At 39.3% G+C, this 24,828-nt stretch overlaps 2 protein-coding genes and 1 pseudogene across 6 annotated transcripts in view; 2 read left to right on the top strand and 1 right to left on the bottom strand.

The window, feature by feature from the left end:
• The window catches only part of LOC137233880 (uncharacterized), a 63,986-nt gene that overhangs the window by 20,832 nt on the left and 18,326 nt on the right, over window positions 1-24,828 (bottom strand). The gene's annotated exons all lie outside the window — the stretch shown is intronic.
• On the top strand, window positions 161-24,321 carry LOC137233884 (uncharacterized). 3 transcript variants are annotated; one of them, XM_067757403.1, is made up of 4 exons: window positions 164-621; window positions 909-1,360; window positions 22,471-22,828; window positions 22,895-24,321. In XM_067757403.1, exons 1-3 carry the CDS (start codon window positions 548-550, stop codon window positions 22,599-22,601), a joined length of 657 nt encoding a protein of 218 aa, XP_067613504.1. In that variant the 5' UTR covers window positions 164-547; the 3' UTR covers window positions 22,602-22,828; window positions 22,895-24,321. The 3 variants fall into 3 exon arrangements, with proteins under 3 accessions (XP_067613502.1, XP_067613504.1, XP_067613503.1); XM_067757402.1 differs by having other exon boundaries at window positions 22,471-22,835; XM_067757401.1 differs by lacking the exons at window positions 22,471-22,828; window positions 22,895-24,321 and adding an exon at window positions 14,247-14,760 and having other exon boundaries at window positions 161-621.
• LOC137252935 (uncharacterized) lies at window positions 14,460-15,962 on the top strand (annotated as a pseudogene).

Genomic DNA, 24,828 nt, shown 5'->3' with positions numbered 1-24,828 from the left:
AAAATAAAGTAATTCAAAAACTAAAATACAAAAATAAAGTATATTTAAATAAAGTAGATAACTCTACAGCGGTCCACTTTGGTCGCATCCCATACATGATCCAACGTTTGTTGAAGAATTGCTACAAATCATAGAAGAAAACCCGCTAAGTGATTTGTACACAACGTCGTTTAAAAGGTGTGTTATCGGCGGTATGCCTGAATTTGTATTGGGTACATGAGTTTTTATGTAAAAAATATTCATCATATCCAACATCAATACCTCGCATTCAATTGTGGACGCTGTACGCACTACATTGGGTCCACGTAATATGGACAAGCATATTGTTGATTCCAGTGGTGAGGCCACAATTTCAAATGATGGGGCAACTATTAAGAAACTATTGGATAAAATAATAACACAACGTAGCGTGCTCAAGTGGTATAAGCTTATCTGGAAAAGATATTTCGTAACGAAAACCCTGGAAGATTACCGCGCCTTGTCTGCTGTGGTTCAACAAAATATAACTTGGATGTTTGTTGCTCTTTTTCAATTTTCCTGAATACAAATGTCTGGATTGGAAAAATTTCAAGCAAATAAAGCTTGGCGTGCAAAAGTCAAGAAATTACTTGTCATGCAACGGTAAATGCTTATAAATATATCATTAAAATTGTATGCTTGTTTATGATGAGCCATTCGAGTGAGCATGGAGATGGATGTTTTAAATACTGTAGAGTAAATTGGCTTACTATATAAGAATTTGAAATTTTTCCAAATCTTTGACTAAAAAGTAGCTACTAGCTTGTAGAACTTTATTACTTTACTTTTAAAAAGATATATCACTTTAGCATGGTAATATATACCTATTATTAAAAATTAATACAAACAATATCTTCAACATTTTTTTCTAGATTCACGAACAAATTTAGAAAGGCTACAACGCCTGCTAAAGAGCCGGTATCTTTCCAACGCTTTAGCTTGGATTTAGAGGAGGATCTACAAACTTTGCCAGAAGCACGCGCAGCTCCTCGTGTAGCGAATGTGGATCAACACGAAAGTAACGTTGCTGTTAGCGGAAATGCAATGAACAAAATATTTGAAATGGAAGATGAAAATAAATCCAACAATGCAAACACTATAAAGAGGATTCCTTATAATTTTTCAACTAAGGCATCTTGTGACGAAACTATATTCGAATGCCAACAGCAACGTACGTCTGATGAAAGTTTTATGGCTTTGGAAAAAATGTGTGATAAAACAGCATCCGATCCTGACAGCACACTATTTAAGTACATACATAGCGAGAACAAGGATATGGTTAAAGAAGATGCTAAAAAGCGCAGCGCCGATGGAAACTATTTTAAAATCCCTTGTAAACAAGGTAAGTGAATATACAACATATTGAAAGTTGATAAGATTGCGTGGTATAAATTTAATAATGTAACGATTTTACTTGCAAATTCCTCTTATTTGCCCTTTTGCTAGGTTCGTATCGCTAAACTGTTGAATAAATAACTCCAATATTGAATAATGGAAAAATGGCCTTTATTAAAATACCTCACAATAACACTTAAACTGTGCAACGAATAGCTTAATAACCAAACTGATAGCTCAAATGAAACTCCACTATTAAAAATAATACTGCTATTGCTCGCTAGATATCGTCTTAGTCGTAACTGCTTGACAACTCAAATCAAACTCAAACTCGTCGCCTTTACTGCCGCGCCTTTTATACTTTTTGATTTCTAATTGCATACTTCTAGGCTTTTCCATTCCAGAACTTACTAGTTACTTTCGGCTACATGTTGGCAACGTCGGTAAAACGGTACGGTTGTGTTTATTTCTGCTCCTTGAATTTTACATTTTAAAATGGTAAAACTATATTCAAATACTTCTTAAGAATAAATAATGTGTGAGACAGAGACTCAAAAAGCGGAAGCAGAAGTTGGTTTCAAGAATATTATACCAAATAAAGTTTGATTTTTTAAATTTAATATATTTGCGAGAAAGTGACTCTAAATAAAGAAAGCAAAACGCATACACTTACAAAGTTTGATACATATATATACATATATTCATTCTATATAAAAAATGGAGAGTAAATGCGACAAGTGCAAAAGTACAATACGAGGAGAAGTGTCAAAAATTCGTTGCGAAGGGGTATGTGGGAGATATTATCATTTAGCACCAAAATGCTCTGGCATAGACCAATATAGTGTTAATAAATTAGACGAATGTGAAATGCTTAGATTTATGTGTAATGATTGTGTGCAGTATGTGCATAACGTAGATGACATTCTAAAAGATATGCAGATGGTAGTGAGCAAAAATGGCAAACAACTATCTGAGTACAGGAATGAATTTGATAATGCTCTCAAGAAACATGAAAGAGAAATAAAGCAAGTTTTAAAAGCAGTGGAAGTTGCATTTAGCGACAGAATTAAGGCAATGCAAAAAGCGCAAGAATCATGCGAAAAGAGTGTTGTAGAAGTGAACAAAATACGGGAAATTGCTGAAGGCTTCAAGCGAAGCAGCGAGCAGGTCTGTGATGAGTTGAAAACAAACAAGGATGACAATAAGAAAATGATTGAAGAAATAAGTAAAGAGAATAAAAAAATGTGCAATGAAATAAAGAAAAATGTTAATAGTGTTGAAGCCAAAGTGTCATACGCAGCGATAACAAAAAATGATGGACAAAAAAAAGAAGTGTTACCAGACATTAGAAAGAATCATCCCCTAATTGTCAAGCCGAATAAAAAGCAAAATATAGAAATAACCAAAACTGACCTAAACTCGAAAGTTGATCCTAAAGGGCTGCAAATAACTAATATAGTAGCAAGACAAAGCGGAGTTGTTATTGTTGAAAGCGAAAATGACCATGAGCGTGACAAAATAAAAAATGCCATTGAGAACAATCTGGGAAATAACTATGAGGTTAAGATTCCCAAAAAAGTGAAACCAGCAGTCATGGTGACTGGTATAAATTTTAAATATAGCGACGAGGAACTGGTGCAAAGAATCAAACGACAAAACATTTGTTTAAGTGAAACGGACATCAAAATTGTTAAGCAATATGAAGTGAAAAAGAACGCGAAAAACTATTATAATGCTGTGATAGAAATGAATGTTGAAGCGTTCGCACATGTACTAGCTGGAGAGAGGCTTAATGTAGGTTGGGAACGTTGCCGAGTATATGATGCAGTGCAGGTATTGTGTTGTTTTAAATGCAAAGGCTTCAATCACAAAGCGGCTGACTGCAAGGAAAAGGAAGTATGCACAAAATGCTTGGGTGAGCATAAGCATACACAATGCATAAAGGATGCAGTAAACAAGTGCATTAACTGCATACGAGCAAACAAGCAGCTGAATCTAGGACTTGACGAAAACCATGATACTCTGGATAGAACTTGTCCCGTATACCAACAAAAGCTAGATGCAAGGAAAAGGAAAGTTGTTTATTAGCAACCAAAGAAAATCCTCACAGCAGCGCAAAAGTCAAAATATTCAAATCGAGATAGCAATATATACAACTTGGAATGCATTTATCTTAATATTAGTAGTATCATAGCAAATAAAATCGAGCTGGAACGTCTTATTGAAATAAGAAGACCAAGTATTGTGTTATGTACGGAAACGTGTACAACAGAACATATCTTGGATTCTGAACTTAGTATTCCGACATACAAATGCATTCGTTGCGACTCTCAAAGTAGGCACACTGGCGGTGTTGTCATGTATGTGAATGAAAATATACAATTTAGCATAGTTTGTAATAAAGCTATCAACATGAATGTGTGGTGCATTATTGTAAAAATAAACAAATGCGCGTTAAAATGGAAAATCGGTGTACTATATCACTCACCAAGTAGCAGTGACTCCACCTTTATTACTTATCTAAATGAAATCATCACTGAACATCTCAAGGAGGCGGATAATAATTTAATAATTGGTGATTTTAATATCAATGTAAATGTATCGTCAACATACTCAAACCAGCTAACAAGTTTATTTGCACAAATGGCAATGATACAAAGGATAAACTTCGACACAAGGATAACAGAGTACTCGTCTACAAGAATTGATTTGCTATTCAGTAACAATGATAAAGTTAAAGCAGTAAATATAGGTGAACATCGCATTTCTGACCATGAGACAATCCACTTCGAAGTGCCAACAACAAAGCTTTGTAAAATGAGAAGGTATGCTACTGTTACATGTTGGGAGTACTATAGTGCTGAAAATCTTTTAACTTTGCTACGAACATGCGATTTCAGCTTTATGTCAATTTCCGGAGTAGAAACTAAAACTAAAGCCCTAAACGAAGTTTTAACTGTGGCTATGCAAGCACTGACTTATATAAAGAGGACCCAAATACAGATAAGAAATAAGTGGTACGACCGAGAATTAACAAACCTGCATAAAAGAAAAATAGAATCTTATAAAACTGCTCGAAATACTGGATTTTGGGACGAATATAACGTCATTAAGAAAATATATAAAAGAACCATAATTTATAAAAAAAAGAAATACATGGAAGATAGAGTAAATCATAACAATGGCGATATGAAACGTATGTGGAAGTGTCTAAAAGACCTCGTCGAGCTTAATGATGTTAAAAAACATATCACTAAAATTGTAATTAACGGTGAATGCCTGGAAAATGAATATGATATAGCTAATGCCCTAAATAACTTTTTTATACAAAGTATTGTTGAAATTAATGATAGCATCGAAGAAATTGTAAATGGGGATGAAATAAGCGCAAATCATAGTAATCCATTTGAAACATTTAAATTTACTGACATTGTAGTGGACGATATTATTATTATCACAAAATCACTTAAAAACAAATATGGCGGCGACAAGCTTTTATCGGAGGGTGTCGTTAAAGATGCCATGACATATACTGCTAATTTCTACAAAGACATAATTAACGAATCCTTAAACAGCGGTATTGTACCTAGTTACTGGAAAATTTCAACAATAATACCTGTTGAAAAAGTAAAAAATACAATGAAACCCGAGGAACTACGTCCAATTAACACGTTACCTACAGATGAAAAAATTATGGAGACAGTGGTGAAGGATCAACTTGTGGCATACTTAGAGAAGCACAATGTGATTATCCCAGAACAATCGGGATTCAGGAAGAGCCATTCTTGTGAAACAGCGTTGAATATGGTAATTGCAGATTGGAAAGAAGACATGGCGGACAAAAAATTTACGGTGTCTGTCTTCTTGGATTTAAAACGGGCTTTTGAAACTGTCGATAGATCTGAGCTATTGGACGTTATGTTTAAAATTGGTATAAGAGGAAAGGCTTTGGAATGGTTCCGGAGTTATTTGGGTGACAGAAAACAGAGAACGATAATTGGAAAGGAGGTTTCATCAGTGGTGGATGTTAACATTGGTTTACCACAAGGCTCGGTCTTGGCGCCAATATTGTTTACATTGTATATCAATGATATCAAAAGATGCTTAAAATATTGTAAAATACGTCTATTTGCGGATGATGCATTGCTTATCATAAGTGAAAAATATGCAGAATGTGCCATGCTGAAAGTACAAGAAGACCTGGACTCGCTATACAAATGGTTATGCCTTAGAAAACTGAAATTAAATGTCGAAAAAACTAAGTTCATGATATTTTGTAAAAACACTAATATCATAAGTAACAATAGTTTAAATAATATTACGCTGAAGGTAAAAAACATGGAAATCCAAAGAGTAGACAAAATTAAGTATTTAGGAGTTTTGATTGATGATAATCTAAATTTTGGAGAGCATGTAACTTATCTGGAAAGGAAAATTGCACAGAAAATAGGCTTCATGTATAGAACATGTAAACATATCAGTCAAAGTCATAAAATATTGGTATATCGTTCAATTATTGAACCACACTTTATTTATTGTCCTACTATTCTGCTATTAAGTAATGATATATATATTAAGAAACTTCAAATACAGCAAAACAAGGCAATGCGATTTATTTTAAAATGTCCTCCAAGAACGCCAAAAATTGTAATGCTCAATAGATTAAACTGGCTTAGTATTAAACAGTCAGTTAGTTATTTCACATTGAAATTTATACACCAACTTAGGTTAGGAATGTTACCGAATTACCTGAGTAGTAAAATACATTATAATCATGAAATCCACAATTATGGAACAAGAAATTGCAATAATATAAGACTGCCTAGAATAAGAACTGAGTTCGCCAAAAGGTCTCTTGAATATTTAGGGTATAAAATGTATAATGAGTTACCTTCTGATTTGAAAGACTGTGAAAATATTAGTAAGTTCAAAGAAAAATTGTTTTTATATTGTACGTCACTAAATGTGACATAAGTATTTATGTTTAATCTCTTATTTTAACCTAAACTAGGTCTTAAAGACCGTAATAATAAATAAATAAAATAAAACAAAATCGCCAGCCACAACTACGTGCACAAATTATTGCCCTCTCTTGTGACAACTCAGTAAGATATATGCATGTGTTTGTGCATTGCCGCTCCACTGCTCGTATACGTACATATGTGTAGACGCAATTATTTATTCGTTTATGTAGATACATAATGATTGAATTATTGATGTGAATGTTTGTAGTTTACAGTCTCTCGAGTACACATAGGCGTATAAGTAAATGCATCTGTGTGTGACATCTCTCTGGGCTGCCTTATATATGTGTATACTTGATTTGATTATTGACGTAAATACTGCTTAGCATGGCCTTAGTGATTGTATAGCTTAGTGATGCTAATATCCGTGACACTGCCCTCCACCTAAGTCTGATCGTCCCGATCAGACAGATCTCTCGATCTAAACGCTGCTAATCTTTCCAAATTTCATTTTGGTTCGTGGTTTGGTAGTGGTTTGTATGCGGTACACTACATCGTTGATCCGTTTTACAACTTTGTATGGGCCTTCCCAGTTACACTGAAATTTCGGGGACAAACCTTTTTTTCGTTGTGGGTTGTATAGCAGCACCAAATCTCCTTCCTGAAACCCTTCCGAATTAATTGCTTTATCGTACCTCGCTTTCATCTTGTCACTCATAATCTTGGCTCGTTGCCTTACCAGATCGTGTATCTCTCTCAGCTCTTCTTCCAAGACATCAGTGGATTTCTTGACATTCCTATCCGCATCGGCATCTATCCCATACTTCAAATCAGCTGGCAGTCGAAGGTCATTGCCAAAAATTACCTTTGCGGGAGTTTGGCCCGTTGTGTCATGTACTGCCGATCGGTAGGCCATCAAGAATAATGATATGTGTGTATCCCAGTCCTTATGGTACTTGTCTACTACTTTCCTTAAATGCTCCTCCAATGTTCTATTGAAACGTTCCACCATACCATCGGACTGAGGATGCAATGCAGTTGTCCGTGTTTTTCGAATGCCCAACTTCTTGCATATTTCTTGGAACACAGCTGATTCAAAATTCCTGCCTTGGTCAAAATGTAACTCCATTGGTACACCATACCTCGCAACCCATTCGTTTTTAACCACTTCTGCTACTGTTTCTGCTTCTTGGTTTGGGATTGGGTATACCTCTGGCCATTTACTGAAATAATCCATAACCACCAGTACGTATTTGTTTCCGCGGTTGCTAGTAGGAAATGGACCTGCGACATCCATGGCGATCCTTTCAAAGGGTGCACCTGAAATATACTGCTTCATCTGGCCATGACTTCGGGTTTTGGGCCCTTTCGCTCTGTTGCATACCTCGCAATTGGCAATCCACTCGGTGACCGACTGACGGCAACCAACCCAATAGAATCTCTGCTTAATTTTCTCGAGTGTCTTCGTGATCCCAAGATGACCTCCACTTGGACCATTGTGCAGATCGCTGAGCACGTCAGGAATCCTCTTTCTGGGAACAACTATCAGTTTCTTCTTGCATTGACCACCCTAGCTCTCCCATACTCGATGTAAGCAACGGGATATCAATTCTAAACTGTTCCACTGTGCCCAATATGACTTCGCAATGGGACTCTCTGCTGACATCTCCTCTCTGTTTGGTTTTTCGTTTCGTTCTAGCCCTTTCATAACATGTGACAGATCTGTATCTTCTAGCTGACACTTCCTTAGTTGTTCCTTGTCCCATTCATCCGTACACGTTGTGAGGACCAAATAAATCCTCATTAATTTGGCCCACACAAAACGACCCCACAACATATTTGACACGACATTAACACAACAAGTGGCCACAAAAGGCTCTAGCAACACGATCAACCAACAAATCTCAGCAACACAACGAGCGCTCGCAACATTCAACAGCAACACGGTGACCATGGCAACGCAACCATTTGAGCTAGCAACACCAAACACAACAGCCATAAAAGGAGCGACACACGCAAACCAGCAGCCTGTCAGCACGCGGTTGTGGTTGCGACCGGAGCGCTCTGGGAGGCATATCGGTTTTGACCATTGCAAGCCAGTGCGTTTCATAGGAGAAAGTCGTGGACTGAAGATTGTGGGTAAGCAGGTTTTGACCGCTCCACAACGCTTTAGATCACGCTTGCTCCCTCGCAAGCAAACGTCCTCCACAGCATCGTGATCCCGCGCTCATCCAAACGTCATCTGCGGCAGAAGTACGTCGGCAACCGCAGTAGGAGTGAGTCGAGGTGAAACGCAACAACGTGAGTGTACCGAGGCTAACGGATCTCACCTAACGGGGCGCAAAGTTGCGACTGTCACCTAAGCAGCAATTGAAGGGCATCTGAAAGGCGTATCGGTTTTGACCATCGCAAGACAGTTCCCGTCATAGGAGAGAGCCGTGGGTTGAGGATTGTGGGTAAGCTGGTTTTGACCGCTCTACAACGCCTTAAACTACGCTCGCTCCCCGCTAAGCGAATGCCCACAACGTCACGAGCCCGCGCGCCATCGCCATAAGCCTCGGCGGAAGAGTCACGCATACACACGACGCCAGCAGAGTTACGCATACACACGACGTCAGCACGGAGCTGTGGTCGTGACCAGAGCTACTAGCGAAGTATATCCCTATTGCAGTTGACCTTCTCTATGCAATAGGAATCCACTTCATAGGAGCGAGTCGTGGAATGGTGATTGCGGTTGACCTTCTCTACGCATCACCCCCAAAGACCAAATGCCCCGCCACAGTAACGCGCAACCGCGACAGGTGACACCCGCTCACCTCCGTCAGTAGGAGTTCGCCGGCAGAGGCCGCAACAGAGCGGCAACGCACGTAAACCAGCGCAGAGCGCGGCAGCAAAGCGCAGCAGAGGTCCGCCGACGCACAACGTAACCATGGTAAGCCAGCGCGAACCGCGGCAGCAGAGGTACGCCGACAGAGGTCACGTCAACGCGGCGACGCGTAGCGCAGCCAGGCTAAGCCAGCGCCAAGCGCGGCGTCAGAGCGCAGCAGAGGTACACCGACAGAGTAATACAAGTAAGCGCCGGCGTAGGGCGCGACAGAGTATCGCCCAGCAAATACGAGTAGACGCCGACGCAAGGCGTGGCAGAGAATCTCCCAGCAAACAGCAATACAAATAGACGCCGACGCAAGGCACAGCAGAGTAATACAAGTAAACGCCGTCATAAGGCGCGTCAAGGCACCGACGCCACATACTAACGGGATCCGTCTAACGGTACACGGCGACAGAGCATCGCCTCAGCAATACAAGTAGACGCCGACGTAAGGCGCGACAGAGCACCGCAGCAGAGAGAGACGCCGTCATAAGGCGCGTCAAGGCACGGACGCCACATACTAACGGGATCCGTCTAACGGAACACGGCGACAGAGCATCGCCTCAGCAATACAAGTAGACGCCGACGTAAGGCGCGACAGGACACCGCAGCAGAGAGAGACGCCGTCATAAGGCGCGTCAAGGCACCGACGCCACATACTAACGGGATCCGTCTAACGGAACACGGCGACAGAGCATCGCCTCATCAATACAAGTAGACGCCGACGTAAGGCGCGACAGAGCACCGCAGCAGAGGGAGACGCCGTCATAAGGCGCGTCAAGGCACCGACGCCACATACTAACGGGACCCAGCTAACGGAATACGGCCGGACCGCTAAGGTCCGCCACCGCAATCAAGGATACCGCAAGATAATCCAAGTGAAATTGAAAATGAAGTATACAAACACGTTTTATTTTATATTATAGAATTTAGAACCAATAAAGAGAGTGAAGTTTTTTATATTAAATCGATTTGCAAGGTGCCCCTTTAATACAAATTTATTGTAAACGAACCCTGGGCACGGCGAGTATACCCCAGCAAATATCAAAGAAGCAACGGGGCACGAAAAAGCTTCGTTACAACGTTATAGTCATTAGCCGGACATCTATAATGTCTTCTTTAGCCTCGGCCTTTGAACAGTGCTTGCATTCCAAACTACATGGTCTTCGTGACATTGCATCAGTATTTCCATGGGTACTACCTTTTCGATGCTCAATGGAAAAGTCATAGCTTTGTAGTCGCTCGATCCACCGTGCCAATTGTCCTTCCGGATTACGGAACTGCAGAAGCCATTTCAACGCTGCGTGATCTGTCCTGACACGGAATCGCTGGCCGTAGAGGTATTTGTGAAAATGTTTAATGCACTCTACCAATGCCAACAGCTCTCTCCGCGTAACGCTGTAGTTCCTCTCTGGTTTTACAATCGAACGGCTGTAATATGCAACTACCTTTTCCTGTCCATCGACCAGTTGTGATAAAACGCCTCCTATAGCATATCCACTCGCACCTGTATCTAGAATAAATGTTGCTCCTGGAATCGGATATGCTAACATTGGGGCAGTGCTCAAACGCTCCTTCAATGTTTGGAAAGCCACTTCTTGGTCCTTCTTCCATTCAAAAGCTTTATTTTTTCTTGTAAGCTCATGGAGGCTATGGGCTACGCTGGAAAAATTTGGTACAAATCGGCGGTAATATGTGCACAGCCCAAGAAAACTTCTCAATTCATGTAGGTTCTGTGGTATTGGCCAATCCTTTACAGCCTCTATCTTTTCGTTCGCAGTGCAGATGCCCTCTGTCGTTACCTTGTGACCCAAATAATTTATTTCCTTTTTAAACAGCGCACACTTTTTGGGACTTAACTTCAGACCAGCGCCAGCTATTCTCTGGAAAACTTCCTCCAAGTTCTTAAGATGTTCATCAAAATTCTTGATGTTTTCCAATGTAGTCCTTCCAGTACCTGGTCCATGAGTCTCTCAAAAGTAGCTGGTGCATTACAAAGTCCAAAGGCATCACTGTAAATTGCCAAAGACCATCACCCACACTGAAGGCTGTTTTCTCTTTATCTTCCTCCTTCACTTCAACTTGCCAGTAGCCGCTTTTCAAGTCCAGTGTGGAAAACCATTTCGTACCAGATAGCGAGTCCAGAGTGTCGTCAATTCTTGGCAATGGGTAGCTATCCTTTTTCGTTACGTCATTCAACTTCCGGTAGTCCACGCAAAATCTCATTTTTCCATCCTTCTTTTTTACAAGTACTACCGGTGAGCTCCATGGAGTAGCTGATGGTTCGATGACGCCGCTGTCGCTCATTTCTTGAATGATTTGACTCACAACTTGCCGCTTCGCCAGTGGAACACTACGTGGAGCTCGACGGATCGGCCTCGCATCTCCAGTGTCAATTTGATGTTTCACAACGTTGGTGCGGCCTGGTTTAGAATCATCCTGGTCAAATATGTTCGCGTACTTTAGGAGCAGTTGTTTTGCCTTACTCTGATATGCTTCCTCTAGCCCCTGCGTCCATGCCGTGATGTCATTTGAAAGATCAGTATTACTAGCTGTAACGTGTTCCTGGAGCTGTTCACAGTTAATAACTACTTCAGCCTCTTGACATCTTCCCAAAATAGCTCCTTTAGTCAGTTTGAGTGGTGACTTGAACTCATTGAGTACTCTTACCGGAATACGTCCATCTTGTTTTGTCATAGCCAGGGTTTTTCCTACAAGTATGTTTAGTGCTGATTTGTTTGCTGCTTTGACAACCCACAATTTGTTTGTCCCACAATCTCCATCAACCTTTGCCCAGATGACTGCTTCGGATTTTGGTGGTATTTGCTGACTCTCTTCCACCAGCACCTGTTTACTGCTGTAGCCTCTCTCGTAGCCGAAATTAAGTGGTACATCCATGTTTTTATATCGCATCGTCTTTCTTTGCATGTCGATCTTGATGCCCTGGTCGATTAAGAAGTCCACTCCAATAATGATTTCATCAACAATTTCTGCCACTATAAAATTGTGTACTACCGTGACGTTCCCAATTGCGACTTCACATTCTACTTCTCCAATTACCTGGGTGTCCTCTCCCGTGGCTGTACGTAATCTTGCTCCAAGCAATGGTCTTATCTTTTTGTTGACTAAATCCGCTCGAATGATGGAATGAGATGCACCCGTATCTAAAGTCAGTAAACGTTCCTTTCCGTCCACATGTCCTCCAACAGTAAGATTGCTCGATCTTCTTCCAATCTGCGAGATAGAGATTATGGGGCATTCAATTGCGGGAGCCAGCTGTCGCCCCTTGTGGCTGACTCGATTTAGTTTAACGATTGAGTGGTCTTGGAGATTTGCTCATCACCTTCTGCTCTGCGTTTACGACTACCCACATTGTTGGAGCTATTGGGACCGCTGCTGCAATGTCGTGCAATATGACCTGGGTTGCCGCACTTGAAACATTTAATAACTACGGAATTTTTCTGTCATGATCCCTTCAGTGCATCCAAAATTGTGTCTACCCAATCTGGTCTTTCCACTTCCACACGATGAGCTTTGTATGCTGGTTTACTCAATAGTGAGGCCGTTTCCTGAGGCAATGCATGTGATACCGTTTCAGCAAATGTCAGCTTTGGGTTTGCGTATGTAGCTCGCTTCGTTTCCACGTTCCGTATGCCATTTATGAAACTCTGGATTTTTACCCTCTCGGTGTATTCCACGGGTGCGTCCGCATTTGCGAGATGAGCTAACCTTTCAACATCCGAGGCAAACTCCTGCAAAGTCTCATTCGCTCTTTGGTGACGGTTTTGCAACTCAATTTGGAATATCTGTTTCCTATGCTAGCTTCCATAACGTCGTTCTACAGCAGCCATCAATGTTTCATAACTGTTCCGTTCGTACTCTGGAATCGTCTGTAAGATTTCCGCTGCAGGCCCTTTCAATGCCACGAACAGTGCAGCAACTTTATCTTCCGCATTCCAGTTGTTCATTGCTGCGGTCTTTTTAAACTGTAGCTTAAAGACCTGGAAAGGAACAGAACCGTAAAAGGATGGTGTTTTTACCTTTGGATTACTCGCTGAAACTGCTGGACGATTTAATTGTAACTGCCCCATACGACCCTTCAAATCATCGACTTCTGCCTGAAATTGAGCGATTTTTGCATCCTGCGCTTCCAGTTTTGATGTTACCCTTGCTTCCTGTGCTTCTAACTGTGAAGACATTTGTGCCACCTGCAATGATAAGCGCTCCTCTTGTTCTTCCATCTTTGATGTTATGCGTGTCTCCTGCGATTCCAGTTGGTATGCCATATATGTCTTCTGTTCTTCCAATTGTGATGTTATACGGGTTTCCTGCGATTCCAGTTGGGATACCATATACGTCTTCTGTTCTTCTAGTTGAGATGCCAGTTGAGATGTTATATCTGTCTTTTGCGATTCCAGTTAAGAAGCCACTGTCGATGTTTGAGCAGATATTGCAGCCAAAATCATGTTCAAGTCTGTGTTCGCCATTGTCTGCGGTGTTCCTTCCATTTTTGTTATTTCCTCGCCATCAAGATGAAAGTCATACTCTTCCACATCAATTCCTTCTGCTTCCATTGCCTCTCGTAGCCGTGCCTGAAGTTCAAGTTTAACGCCGCTTGTATTCAATCCACGGCTCTCCAACTCCTTCTTTAGTTGCTGGATCTTCAATTCACTGAACTTTGCCATGTCCTTGTTGTCCTCTGGAATTTATACAACAATTCCTCTTCTGACACCAATTGTAACGATTTTACTTGCAAATTCCTCTTATTTGCCCTTTTGCTAGGTTCGTATCGCTAAACTGTTGAATAAATAACTCCAATATTGAATAATGGAAAAATGGCCTTTATTAAAATACTTCACAATAACACTCAAACTGTGCAACGAATAGCTTAATAACCAAACTGATAGCTCAAATGAAACTCCACTATTCAAAATAATACTGCTATTGCTCGTTAGATATCGTCTTAGTCGTAACTGCTTGACAACTCAAATCAAACTCAAACTCCTTGCCTTTACTGTTGCACCTTTTATACTTTTTGATTTCTAATTGCATCCTTCTAGGCTTTTCCATTCCAGAACTTACTAGTTACTTTCGGCTACAAAATCGCCAGCCACAACTACGTGCACAAATTATTGCCCTCTCTTGTGACAACTCAGATAAGATATATGCATGTGTTTGTGCATTGCCGCTCCACTGCTCGTATACGTACATATGTGTAGACGCAATTATTTATTCGTTTATGTAGATACATAATGATTGAATTATTGATGTGAATGTTTGTAGTTTACAGTCTCTCGAGTACACATAGGCGTATAAGTAAATGCATCTGTGTGTGACATCTCTCTGGGCTGCCTTATATATGTGTATACTTGATTTGATTATTGACGTAAATACTGCTTAGCATGGCCTTAGTGATGGTATAGCTTAGTGATGCTAATATCCGTGACAATAATATAATCTTAGAACTACAAGAAATAGATGAAGAAGCACAATCACTGCAACGTCTATTGCATGACTTATGCGTACAGGAGCAGCATCAATTGGAAAATGAAACTCCTTTAAAGAAGATATTGAAGCGCCATCTAAAATGTGGGACTCCACAATAGTGGGCGATACCACTTTACAAACTTCACCTTTGAAAATGGTGAGACTTCTCAGACCATCTACTATACTAGAGGAAAATTGCGAAGATCAGTCTAATAGTTCTTTGGGTGGTGATGATGCATCATCACACATAAGCTTGCAAAGCGCTCAAAAAGGCAGTGAAACTTCAGCGACAACAAGATTTTATGAAACAGCACATGACACCACAGGCACAAGTGCACCCAGGAAATTTTCACATTATACCTAAAGCGAGTCCTCCGAAGAATCGCATGAACTTTAAAAAAGTATAATATTGATAAACCTAGATAACACACTAGAGCCCCCAGCAAATGAGCATGCAACTGTGACTGAACTTATCACCAATGATAATAAAAATATGCATGGCAGTGAAAAACTATCTTCCAGCGCGTCCCCTGATGATTCTTTAGGAGTAATTGAGTTGTCGGATGATGAGTCAGATGAAACGGGCGGAAATTTAAACAAAAGTGTCTTTATTAAAGAGGAGAAAGAACAACAACAGAAGGAAATTGCAATAGAGCCAATAGCACGAAATGCGGAAAGCATGCTCCGTAATTAGCATAACAAAAGTTATATTGACTTTGAAGAATCATTTGAAAATGATAAAGAAAATCGTAGTTTGTTCAATGAGAGTACCGAAAAATCATTGCACTTCAATGATACCATGGAAGAAGTTGAGTACATGATGAAAAAAGGTATCCAGTATATGCAAGCCGCTGAACCTACAACAAAACTGGGTAATCTATCGCCAACCGTAAACGAAACCCAAATGGTGGTGAAACCATTACAGGAACGTGAAAAAACATTTACGTATTCGCCGAAAAAAGCAAAAAGCAACTGTGGCTCGCCAGCTAAAAAGTTTATCCATATCCATTAAAGATGTTGATGTTGTAGCGATAAAGACACTCGAAGGTTTTAGGGAGTGTTTCCGTTTTTTCGTTAATATCTTTTGAACGAGTTAAAATTTTTATTCTCCACCTTCGTATTAAAAAGCAAAAAGCAACTGTGGCTCGCCAGCTAAAAAGTTTATCCATACTCATTAAAGATGTTGATGTTGTAGCGATAAAGACACTTGAAGGTTTTAGGGAGTGTTTCCGTTTTTTCATTAATATCTTTTGAACGAGTTAAAATTTTTATTCTCCACCTTCGTATTATTAATACTGATGTCAAGACGCGTCGTTTGGCACCTCTCTCGATATTTTTGGCAGTCGACCCCTCAACTAGACTATTACCATTAAAAATTCGGTAATAATGAAGATTTCAGGATGATTGGCATATTGGAGCAAATAACTATTGCTTGGCTACTGACTGCAGCCGCCGCCTTGTGGTTATCAGGTAATCATGAATACGCACATTTTAAATATTTAAAAATAAGCTGTATGAACTAATACCATTTGTCTGTGTGTAGATCCTATATGCAAGGTGGGAAGTATCGAAAGAGTACGACGGCGTTAGGGAAAGTTGTTCTTATTACTAGAGCAAATACCAGCATAGGAAAGGAGACAGCCCGGGAACTAGCTAAACGTGGAGCCACAATTTATATGGCGTGTCGTGACATGGAAAAATGTGAAAAGGTATCAACAAAAATAAACCAGATAATAATTGTTATACAAATTTTGGTAATTCTTTACTTTAGCTCACAACTGTCAAAAATATCGGGAGAGGGTTCAAAAGACGCGTTTTGATCCCTGGACCACGAATCCGAGAGCGGAAATTAAGAATTTAATTTCTGTTACAAGATATTTCAAAAAAACCGCAAAATGGCCACGGAGCGCTCCGAAACCGGAGGTGGGATCCATAGTATTTTTGCGCAGAACACCTTTCTGCATTGGGGGCCTTCGGCCGCGCTTATAAAAAATTACCCTGGGTGGGTCCAACACCGGTTTGGAGACCCAAACTATATCCGCGCAAAACACTTTTACCCACAGTTTTTCTTGTGGGTACCACAAAATCATCAAAATTACAATAACCACATGAAAATTTTTAATTTTGTTTGCAAATATCTCCGAAACGAAATAAAATTTCCAATTTCCGCTTTCAGATTCGTGATCCTGGGTCCAAAGCGCGTCTTTTGACACCTCTCCCGATATTTTTAGACGAGTTTTAGCAGTTGTGAGCTAAAGTAAAAAATTACCCAAATTTTTTATTACGATGTCATGGATGATGTCATACTGTCGACGGCGGAGTTAAAGCTGCTGACTGCGTTTTTTACGTAACGTGCCGAATCCATATCGATAACACTCGCCCAAACCTTTGGGGTGCCTTTACCGTTAATACAACAACAACCTCAAATAAAGCCGTAACATCCGTGATCGTTGGACTGTTACGTAAAAATATGGGCTCGCATAATAACATATCGCTCATATACTTCAATAGTGTCATAACTCCAAAAACACAATTTTCCAGGAGAGCCATTCAAAGATTTTAACTGCCATATGTTGCCCATATAAAGGCTTATTTTCATTGTTATAGCACGTGGTAAAGTTTTAACTGATCACAAAGATTTTTTATACAACATAGATTATGATATTGGGTACGTTTATATGTTATTAACTCAAAAGTCATGTTTTTTGAGTTATGACACTATTGAAGTAAATGAGCGAGATGTACGTGCTCCTACTACTTTGTTTGTGTTCGGCACGATGTGAACGTGTGATTGAAGGTAATTTTCCTTATCGTATTCTATCGGTGACTATTCGGCCCCTTAACGCATGACACACATCAGGACTTAACAAAAATATTCTTACCTTTTTCCTCTCCATTTTCTTAACTTTTCAAATGAATAGATTTATTAACTCATGTAAGAAGGCCTTCAAATCAGGCATTTGCACTCCTTATCATATTAGACTAACAAAGTTGCTCTTGCCTCTGAAGAAAGAAGACTTGAGGCTCATGAGGCGAGTGTTTACGAGGACATTCCCTTCGGGGGTTTCATGTTTAGTGCATGCGTTCGTTTCTTGCGCGCGCGTAGCTAAGGCTCCGTTCCCTCGAGGAAGCATAGTTATCAGACTTAGAGGCAGGATTTTAGTTGTTACCTTGAAAACTTCTAGTATTTTCCAATCGGGCTTTTCCGTTTGGTCATCACACCGATTCTGGTAACATTACGGACACATACACCCTATATGAAGTGCTTTGACCGGCCAGCTCAAGTAAACCGCTTACATTATGGCTCGTCAAGAACCTATTAAAATTATGTATACAAGTAATTCATCTGAAATGAAATGTACAATTGAAGCTCATGTTCGGTTACACCCGAACTTAGACACCCTTACTTTTTCTACCTGTTTCAGAAGTTATTTTATTCATGACTTACATTATTGGGAGCTAAAGTAAAGAATTACCTTTATATTTTAATTGCCTGATTAAGAGAATGCGAGAGGTACACATGATCTACCAGCAGGAAAGGCGCGGATCCAAGCACGGGGCTGTAAAGTGTCGAAGATTATGTGTAGGTCTTACAACCTTAGACAAACAAAGTTGCTTATATCATTAAAAAGGGAGGCCTGTAGACTCATGACTGGTATTCTGACTGGTCACTGCTTTTTGGCGTCACATGCCTTTAAATTAGGCTTGGTCAGTGCGAGCAGATGTAGGAAGTGCGTGTAGGAGGAGGAAATGATCAAACACGTTTTGTGCTTGTGCCCTGCGCTTGTCAGGCTAAAACCCCAGCTATTAAGAGTTATACAGCTGTTAGATATAAAAGCAACAAGTGGTATAAATCCTAGAAAGCTTCTAGTATTTGCCAAGAGGACGGAATTGTTTTATAACATATGTCCTGGTTTTTGATAGGATTTTTCAATTTGGTCGTAAAATAAACTTCTGGTAGCACTACGGACTAATTCTGCCTATGTGAGGTCCGCCTGCAAAATCACAATTAAATCCATGCAAAAACTCTTTCTACACAAAATGTTTTCCTGTGTACAACAACATTACAACAACCACAAAATTGTCTGTCTTCAGATTATTGTTTGTGGAGGTCAATACGCGTCGTTTGACACCACTCCCGATATTTTTCAGAATTTCAAAACGCCATATCTGAGCATAAATTCAATACATTTTTACGTGAGATAATAAATTATATACTTGTTTTACTTTATTATCTATATAATATACAGGCACCTTCGAATGCATCGTCTCAATAACTGTGAAGATAAGTCTTACGTATGGCTCTACTGTCCACTGAGATATACTAACAATCCTGCCCTGGTCAAACACAAAGAAACTCATGAAGGGATCAAGCGACAACCGTGCGATATTTGTGGTAAAAATATTGTGGTATTGCATATAAAAACACACAAACTAATTCATAGTAATGAAAAGCCGCATAAATGTAAATTTTGTGAAAGGTGGTAAGTTATAATACAGACATCATCTTAACGTACCTTAATTTATTTCAACTTTTCATTTTGGTTCCGTTAAAAAGCTTTACCTACGCTCTAAATCTACGCCGTCATATACGTACTCACACCGGTGGAAAACCATACAAATGCGAATACTGCGAATGCACCTTTGCTGTAAGCGGTCCAGTGCTGTCGCATTTACGTACACATCTGGGCAAAAATATTCATAGATGTGAGTTTTGCCCATCAACTTTTCCTCACTTTACGGCCACCGTGGTGTGATGGTAGCGTGCTCCGCCTATCACACCGTATGCCCTGGGTTCAACTCCCGGGCAAAGCAACATCAAAATTTTAGAAATAAGATTTTTCAATTAGAAGAAAATTTTTCTAAGCGGGGTCGCCCCTCGGCAGTGTCTGGCAAGCGCTCCGATTGTATTTCTGCCATGAAAAGCTCTCAGTGAAAACTCATCTGCCTTGCAGATGCCGTTCGGAGTCGGCATAAATCATGTAGGTCCCGTCCGGCCAATTTGTAGGGAAAAATCAAGAGGAGCACGACGCAAATTGGAAGAGAAGCTCGGCCTTAGATCTCTTCGGAGGTTATCGCGCCTTACATTTATTTATTTTTTTTATAAAGGAGGAGGAGGCTAAATTAAAGCAAAATTTGGCCACTAAAATTCAGCAGCCGCCAAAACCCAAACGAAAATATACGTGCAATTTCTGCAACAAGGGTAAAGGTTTATAAGACAGTGTTATTGTAAATGATATTCATTTTACTGATCGTTAATTCACAGATTTTACAACTTCATCTATGCTAAAGCGCCATATACGTATGCATACCGGCGAGCGACCATACTCGTGCTCAGAGTGTGGGAAATCATTCTCATTGAAATCGTAAGAATATACAATAGGGTTCAGAGTTTGAACGGCCGGCAGTTAAAAATGGATGTATTTTAAAAGTTAATAAAAAAAACTTATATCTAAACATATCCGTAAAACGAAAGACACAAAAACAAAAGCTCAGTAAAAATGGGACAACTAAATGAAACCTTATATCCATATCGCCTGCTGATTGGAATATCACCCGGTTGTTGTTGTAGCAGTTAGGTGGGGCGAAGCACTGCTACAACAATATCACCCGGTCTCGGGTGCCGTTTCGAAAAGCACCTTTCTCAGAAAACATTTGAATAACCCCGTATATTAGAAAAGCCCTATCACAGAATTCGGTTGAAGAATGCCCTAACTCAGATTTGGCTTCAAAAATTACCGATCTGAGCTCAAATACAACACATTTTGACAATAGCTGGAGTGTTTATGAAACAAATTCTAAGATAGGGCATTCTTCAAACGAATTCTGAGAAAGGAAGTTTTTGAAACGGCAGCCGAGATTTGGTGATATTCCACTCAGCAGCCGATATGAATATATGGTAAGTCCCATTTTTACCGACCTTTCCTTTTTAAAAATGTGCTTAACAAAACTTTTTTTCTTTTAATGCACTCTTAAAATGAATCCATAAGCACTGTAACGTTAACAACTTTTTCATACTTGTTTTTTGATTTGTATTGAGAGTGGCGATTTTAATATTAGAACGGCTAATTTAGACAATTAAAATAACAAAAATTACTACAAAGCCAAATTTTAGTGAGGACCTCTAGTTTACCATAAAAATATTAAAATTAAAAGTCCGCATCTATCCTATTCGAGCTAAAAAAAATTACCCGAGGTCAAAGGTCATTGCCTTAATAGCACCGCAGAAAAATTCCTCCAATTCTTTTCTCCTAGAGAGAACAATAATTGGGGAATAGGAATTTCGAATCTTCGAAGTCAGCTGATTTGCCAATTGAAATTTTGTTGCGCATTTCTATTTTTGTTAACAAATTAAAAGTTTAGTTATTGTTGCGAATTTGTTTAAAATTGAGAAAAAAAATATAAGCAAAGCAACAGGGAGCAACAAACGAATGATGCAACCATCTATCACACGTTGTTATTGTAGCAGTGCTTCGCCCCATCCAATAGGTGCGACCGATCAGAAATTATCATCAATATCCTCTAACGGGAGTCCAAGGACCATAATGAAAGGGGTGTTAGAGGCGTTGGTTCCACATTACAATTAAAGAGATGGTTGGTGTCATGTGGGGACACATTGCAAGCGGGGCATACATTTTGTATGTCGGGGTTGATTCTGGATAGGTAAGAGTTTAACCTGTTACAGTATCCAGAACGAAGTTGAGCTGGAGTGACTCGCTTTTCTCTGGGGAGTATGCGTTCCTCTTCCGCGAGGTTTGTATACTTTTCTTTGAGTACTGGATTCACCGGGCAATTCCTAGCATAAAGGTCCGACGCTTGTTTATGGAGTTCACCAAGGACCTGCTTGTGTTTTTTCGCTTCATATGGCTGGGTTCTCAGGAGCCGTATTTCCTCAAAATGCTTACGGAGATGACTGCTTAGGCCCCTAGGCGGTGCTGGTTGACCAATCAGATGTCTGTTGGGATGCTCAGGTTTCTGGGTATTCAACAGGAACTGTTTGGGCAGCATCTCATTTCTCTCCCTGATGGGGAGTATTCTCGCCTCATTATGCAGATGGTGTTCTGGGGACATAAGAAGACAGCCCGTGGCAATTCTGAGAGCAGTATTTTGGCAGGCCAGTGGGTAATTTTTAGGCTTGGCGACCATATGGCATAGCACTTAATCGGCTGGCTAATTTCTTTGTGTGTAGTCATGAGCGTTTCTTTATCCTTTCCCCAGGTACTGCCAGCGAGGGATTTGAGGATTTTGATACGGCTCTGAATTCTCGGAACAATTACGGCTGCGTGCTCACCAAAATGTAGATCCTGATGAAAGTCACACCCAAAATTTTAAGGTGTAAGACAGTCGGTAGGGTAATGTCATATGGTCGACATTTGGCGCGGCTATGTTTTAAATAAGATCACCGCTGATTTGGTTGGTTACAATATCAGGTTTCGGGAGGCGACAAAAATGGAGAGATTGGGGAGATAGCTGTTTATTTTATTACAAAGCTCATCGGTGTAGGAAACAATAGCATAGGTGTAGAAGCAATAGTGACTCCTTCTGGTGGTAAAGGTAGCTATTGATATGTAGAAGTTAAACAGAAATTTGATGAATATGAGTTTTTTTTAAGTTATTTCAAAAAAGCGTTGAGGATTTTTAATATCTTACGAGGTACCTTCGTACATGTTTCTAAGAATGAAGAATGAGACATATTCAAACTTCGCTATAATTTAACATACGATACTTTACCCCATTTTAACACAACTATCATTTATTGATTTTATTAAATTTTATAAAATGTTTCTTCCTCCACAGTTCCATTTCCGTATTGGATGGTAAATATGGCTTTCGCATTTTCTCCATCAATAACTGTGACAAGGTGGAAAAAATCTATGCGCGTAAATCGTAACATATCTTGGTCGAGCGTTTCTTCAATAGCTCTCTAGTAGTGATGGTGACAGCAGAGAAACCCAACTGTTTACAAATGTTACAATATATCAATTGCGTCTACGGCTCAAATACCCACAGCATATGAATGAATCGAACGCACCTAATTGTCTGCCTAACGGATAGTATACATATTCATCAAATCGAAAATATTGCATCAAACGAACTGGGTCTGAATACTGAAACAGTACCCATATTCAAAATCGATGAGAAGGCTGTGATGATGGTATAGGGTGAGTTGTTGAATAACATACGAAAACCACTTTAACCCATCTATATATTTGCATTACAGCTAAAGCTTTACAAACAGCAAAAATTGCTGGTGCCAAGCAATTGGAAAAGGCAGTGAAGCATTCATCACACTGTGCGGATGGTGCAAGTTAGAAACTGCTGTTGTAACTGCTGCCACCGACACAACGATCATCTCTACATCGCCGAGTAGCGGCTCGTCCGACTATCTATCGAAGACAGTATAATCATATCTTTTGCCAACACAGGTTAGCGATGTGCTTGCACAGGAAAAGATTTCAATTGAACCCAATTAAGAGAGTTTATTTATTATTCAAGTATTTACTTTTCTTTATATCAACAGTATTAATTTAAGTTGCAATATCAGGTACATATATAATAAGGGATGTGATACGATTGCTGTCGGAATTAGATTTGAAACCAATCAATAATTCTGCTAAGGGTTGCAGAATTATTGCTTGAATGATTAGATTTAGAACAATAATAAGTCTGACTCAATTACTAGTCGTACATTTTTAAGTTCATCAATTACGACAGCAATCGGATTCCAAGACACCTTTGAATATTCTTGATCTGAAAAAAAAGTAAACCTAATCTGAATTTCTACTAAGCTTTAAGTTGTAGATTATTCAAATAATTGAAGTTTTTTCTAAAGCTTAAAATTATTTTCTGTTCGCTTGGAAAAGATTTCAATTGGAAAATAAAAACCAATAAGGCGAGTTTATTTATTATTAAAATACTTACTTTTCTTTATATGAACTGTATTAATTTAAGTTACAATTTCATGTACATATATAACAAAGAATGTCGTGTACGATTGCTGTTGGAATTAGATTTGAAACCAATCAATACTTCTGCTAAGGGTTGCAGAATTATTGCTTGAATGATTAGATTTAGAACAATAATAAGTCTGACTCAATTACTAGTCCTACATTTTTAAATTCATATTTTACTTTACTTTATTACTTTCAAATTCAATTACGACAGCAATCGGATTCCACGACACCTTTGAATATTCTTGATCTGAAAAAAGGGTAAACCTAATCTGAATTTCTATTAAGCTTTAAGTTGTAGACTTAAATTGATTCAAATAATCAAATTTTTTATTCGCAACCATGGAAACAACTCAAATTTTACATGAATATAACACACTTCTGAATTGTCCAAATATAAAGTTAGCTGCAGCAGCAATATAGCTCAAAGCAATTAATATATTTTTATGTTATTATTAAAGTACTTACCGCCTTTTTATATTAAATGTATTAATTTAATTTGCAATTTCATATATATATGAGGCTCCAAGATGCGAAACCAGATTAATCCATGATATTTAAAACTTAGAAAAGCACAAAAAAGCTGAAATTTTTAAAATTGCTATGAATTTTCAATAACGGTTTTTAGAATGTTGGCTAGGCAATATTGTCGAAATTTAAATATTTAAAAATTTTTAAATACCTATCTAGTTTTGCATCTAGGGGCCTCATATATTCTTATATCATATGTTATGTTTGGTTATTATATTTTAAAATAAATATTGAAAATTCAATTTGTTTGGTTGGTATTTTATTCATGTGGCTGCTCCATGTAAAGTAAATCAGCAGGTAAAATTCAAGTTATATGGCGGTTATATAAATGGTAAAACCACAGTAAAACCGCATTTACGATGGAAGCAGTAAGGAAGGCGGTCGGCATGATTTTGTGGTGCACAGTGGCTAGTCATTGTCGGCTGTGGCGGGTCCTTGCCAACCTTACTGTTCCTGCGCCATAAATAGAAAAAAAGTTCCTATCATGCCTATCAAAACTAGCTGTCAAAAAGCGCAGAGGCCGACTCAAAACGCTTGAAATTCAAAATAAAACAACATCCGGCCGAACCGGATGTTACGGACAGACCGTTGGCATTCAAAATCTAAATTGAAAAAAAAACTGACGCTAAAAAAAATTACCGAACCGGACATGACCGGTTACTACTCTGAAATC

Source organism: Eurosta solidaginis, chromosome 5, assembly GCF_040869045.1.
Source record: "Eurosta solidaginis isolate ZX-2024a chromosome 5, ASM4086904v1, whole genome shotgun sequence".
In the NCBI taxonomy this organism is placed as follows: domain Eukaryota; kingdom Metazoa; phylum Arthropoda; class Insecta; order Diptera; family Tephritidae; genus Eurosta; species Eurosta solidaginis.
The sequence above is the reverse complement of the archived record's forward strand: the minus strand, read 5'-3'. Positions and strand labels throughout refer to the sequence as shown.

Excerpts from the sequence above, each read along its gene's own strand:
- LOC137233884 (XM_067757401.1), top strand. The coding sequence starts at position 548 with ATGTCTGGATTGGAAAAATTTCAAGCAAATAAAGCTTGGCGTGCAAAA. Across the intron at positions 622-908 it reads AAATTACTTGTCATGCAACG|AAAGGCTACAACGCCTGCTA; the intron begins GTAAATGCTTAT and ends GAACAAATTTAG. Across the intron at positions 1,361-14,246 it reads TAAAATCCCTTGTAAACAAG|GCTTTTCCATTCCAGAACTT; the intron begins GTAAGTGAATAT and ends GCATCCTTCTAG.